Source organism: Colobus angolensis, unplaced genomic scaffold (genome assembly GCF_000951035.1).
Source record: "Colobus angolensis palliatus isolate OR3802 unplaced genomic scaffold, Cang.pa_1.0 Scaffold4, whole genome shotgun sequence".
Classification (NCBI taxonomy): domain Eukaryota; kingdom Metazoa; phylum Chordata; class Mammalia; order Primates; family Cercopithecidae; genus Colobus; species Colobus angolensis.
In genome coordinates this window covers 8,929,417-8,932,867 of record NW_012117376.1, presented here as the reverse complement: position 1 = coordinate 8,932,867, position 3,451 = coordinate 8,929,417, and the positions used below count along the sequence as shown (strand labels likewise).

General features: G+C 55.0%; 1 protein-coding gene across 3 annotated transcripts in view; it reads right to left on the bottom strand.

The window, feature by feature from the left end:
* Positions 1-751: 751 nt before the first annotated feature.
* Positions 752-3,451, bottom strand: part of SPOCD1 (SPOC domain containing 1) — a 28,174-nt gene continuing 25,474 nt past the window's right edge. For 2 of the 3 annotated variants that reach the window (XM_011955447.1, XM_011955448.1), the window contains 3 exons: positions 2,850-2,939; positions 2,480-2,666; positions 752-1,580 (listed from right to left, as the gene is read on the bottom strand). In XM_011955447.1, the coding sequence (XP_011810837.1) occupies positions 931-1,580; positions 2,480-2,666; positions 2,850-2,939 (927 nt within the window). In that variant the 3' untranslated portion in view covers positions 752-930. Of the gene's footprint in view, positions 1,620-2,479; positions 2,667-2,849; positions 2,940-3,451 lie in introns of all 3 variants that reach the window. The other variant, XM_011955446.1, reaches the window with a different exon arrangement.

Below are 3,451 nucleotides of genomic sequence, written 5' to 3'. Positions count from 1 at the left end.
TCAGTTCTCACGACCTATACCTCACATGAGACACTTGACAGTTACAGCTGCTGTTAGAAGATTATTCTAGCCCCAAGGCAAGGCAGCACCATCCAACCCTAATACCAGTCTCCAACCCCACCCTGAATGCCCACCACCAAGGCTAAGACCTTTGACATTTTCTAATACCAGTCTGTCGGATCTGGCAAGAGATACAGAGAGGAGTCACTCAATCTGGATCTCCTGACTTCCTCAACAGAGACCTACACACAGGCAGGCCATGAAACTCACACAGATACTCACGCATGCTTGCAGGCACACCCATGCACAGAGATCCCCCAGAAGCACATAGACACAGAGACTCGGAGGGAATATGGTGGAGGTATGTACTGTCCTTCCCCATCTAGTCAAAGGAAAAAAATCTTAGTATTAACTGAAAAATTTAAAAACCACTTCAACTTGCTCTTTTTTCCTCTCTAGCAATCTCTTGATGTCTGTGATCCTCCAAAAGGCTCTGTCCATTTCTCTCTCCACCGCCAACCTTGGTCCTACTATCTTTCCCACCACTTCCTCTTCCTTCCAGTTCAGAATACTTGCAAAATGCCTCCAGAAACTACCGTGGCAATAGCTGTGCCCTGGGGCACAGTGATGGTTCAGGACCTCAGACCAGCAATGAGCAAGGCTGCACATTTGTGCACAAGACACTCACTGACACACCCACCCAACCATCGGACCAGGACCAGGGGCTCTCCTGACCAGCCAACAGATGCAATCCCAATTTTGCCAAATTCTTTATTGAACAAAAAATCAACAGCAAACACTGTGAAACAAGAAGCTCAAACAGGGCAGGTGGGTAGAGGTAACCATCCTCTCCTTGCAGCCCCATCTCTCTCTGGAACAGGCTTCAACACTAGTGAGGGCATCAAAACCTGTTCCGGTGGGTAAGGAGGGTCAGGCCTTTCTAGGGAAGGGACACTTAGAGCCAGCTTCATCTGTAGTCCCCAAAGAGGCGTCAAGAGCTGGGTCAGGGGGCTTTGGAGCTGCAAGGAGGCTGGACAGACACTGCAGAGGGCAGGAGATGGAGCTCTTGTTCTGGGGGCACAGTAAGGCTTGGAGCTGGTGACTCATGGTCACCAGGGATTCGAGGTGCCGGAGCAGGGCTTGTTGGGGACAGGAGTCCCTGTGGAGGTGCTGCCCACGGCCAAAGCCATGACCAGCTGGTGCTACTGAATAGGGATGCTGGGACTGGCGCAAGCCTGCTTCTGGGGGCCATTGCCCTCGCCCAGGACCCTGCCAGGTTTCAGGCTCTGGCCAGAGCCTCCCCCTGCCTCTGGGGGCCCTCTGCCAAGCACAGATTCCCCTTGGAGCTATACTGCCCCTGCCTTGGCTCTGCTGCCAGGCACCTCCTGGGGGAGGGGTGCCCTTCAGGGGCACATTTGGCCTCCTGTCATCTGGCTGGTAGTATCTCTTCTCCACCTTACTGTTGAAGGAGACCATCTTTTGAACCTTCCCCAGCCAGAGGCTGGACCCTGCTGTGTCTGGAAGCCCTTCCTTGGGGAGCAGCACAGCCAGCAACAGACTTGAGTGAGTGACCTCCAGACCTGGGAAAAGAAGAGGGGAGACAGGAAGAGCCCAAAGGCCTGTGAGGGAGAACTGTGTTCAGCTTAGCTGCAGCAGATCTGGAGGCTAGATCCAGGAAGGGCTTCTCTGCAGTGAGATGGGGCCCATGAGATGCTGGGAAAAGTAAGTGGGAAGATGGGACTGTCTTGGAAGATTTGACCTCTGTGGGATCAAGGCTCATCCAGCTGAGGCTGGGGTACGGACGGTTTGACCTGAAGACTCTACAGACTCAAAGTCTACCTCACTGTCTCAGGACATGGAGCATCCAAAGGCCAAGCGCTTTGCTCAGGAGTGGGTAAAGCCCTACCGCCACCCTCGCTGCTTTCCGGAGCCACACCGTGGAGGGTGTCTGTGCACAGAGGCCGAGCTTGGCCCCCCGTGGCTGTGGTGAAACATCTCTCCCTCCTCTCTGAGGTGACAGTTACAGTCAAGTGTGTGTAGGTCCTGCCTCTGTCCTGCTGCCTGGGTCAAATGTGGCTGTTCCAGGAGTTTCTCTTCAAGGGTGCCTACCTTGAGAGGCAGTGTGGTATGGTGGTTAGGGGCCAGGTTTCTGAAGCCATGTTGCTTGGGAGTGAAGCCCAGTTCTGCTACTGACTGGCTGTGTGACTTTCGACAAGTCACTTGCCTTCTTCCTCCCTCAGTTTCTTCGTCTATGAGATGGAGAGTCTAGTCTAATATTACCATTCTCATAGAGTGATTTTGAGACTACAAGAATTCGTCTAGGTAAAGCTTTTAGAACAATGGCTGGCACGCAGTTCATGCTGGGTAAGGAGTTCCCTTCTGATATGTGCCTGCCTCTGCTGGGTGACTGTGTCAACCGCGCCTGGTCTGGTCACCAAGTGAGCAGAGGCAGGGTCTGGTATGGGGACTGGGCACTCACCTGGGCCCCCCAGAGGGCGCAGCCTGGTGGGCAAGGGCTGGAAGGCAGGCAAGGGCAGTAGGACCATCCCCATGTGCTCCACAGAGGCCAGGCCGTGGCGCTGCCTGTCATTGAGGTACGAGTAGAGCAGGCGGCAGTTCTGGGTGTCCCGGGCCCCATGTGGGCACAGTCTGATCACGCAGACGTCCTGAGGTGGCAGGAGGAGAGCAGCTGTAAGCGCAGTCATCCTCTGCTCCTGCCAACACCCCTGGGCTCCCTGAAACCCCTGAGAACCCCGTAAGAAAGTATGTCCCCATATGGAGAGGGAGTGGGCACAAGGGTGGGAGTAAGGTGCTAGGAAAAGAAGGGATGCCCAAGAGTGGGCAGTTACCTTGGCCTTGGCTGGGCAGATGCTGGCCAGAAGGTCCCAGACAGTGTTGGAGGGGATGCAGCCTGCCGAGCGGATCACGGTGGGCAGAGCCTGGGGGCAGGAAGGACGGCCAGTCAGCCCCCCAGCTTCCCACCCACTCGGGGTAGACGCATTCCCAGCCACCTGGAAGGTTGCAGCCTGTGGCAAAGATGGGCAGGCAGTATTCCAATACCCTCAATGGCTGCCCAGAAAGCTCTAATTGCCCCATGGAGGTCTGCAGCCTCTCCTGGCTAATCTACAACTTCTCCGAAGCCCCTCCCTCCCTCCTCTATCCTCTGCCCTCATCCAACACTTTAGCTGATCATTAAGTCACTCAACAATCACTCTTTTTTTTTGTTTGTTTTGTTTTGTTTTGAGACGGAGTCTCGCTCTGTCGTCCGGGCTGGAGTGCAGTGGCCGGATCTCAACTCACTGCAAGCTCCCCGTCCCGGGTTTACGCCATTCTCCTGCCTCAGCCTCCCAAGTAGCTGAGACTACAGGCGCCAACCACCTCGCCCGGCTAGCTTTTTGTATTTTTTAGTAGAGACGGGGTTTCACCGTGTTAGCCAGGATGGTCTCGAACT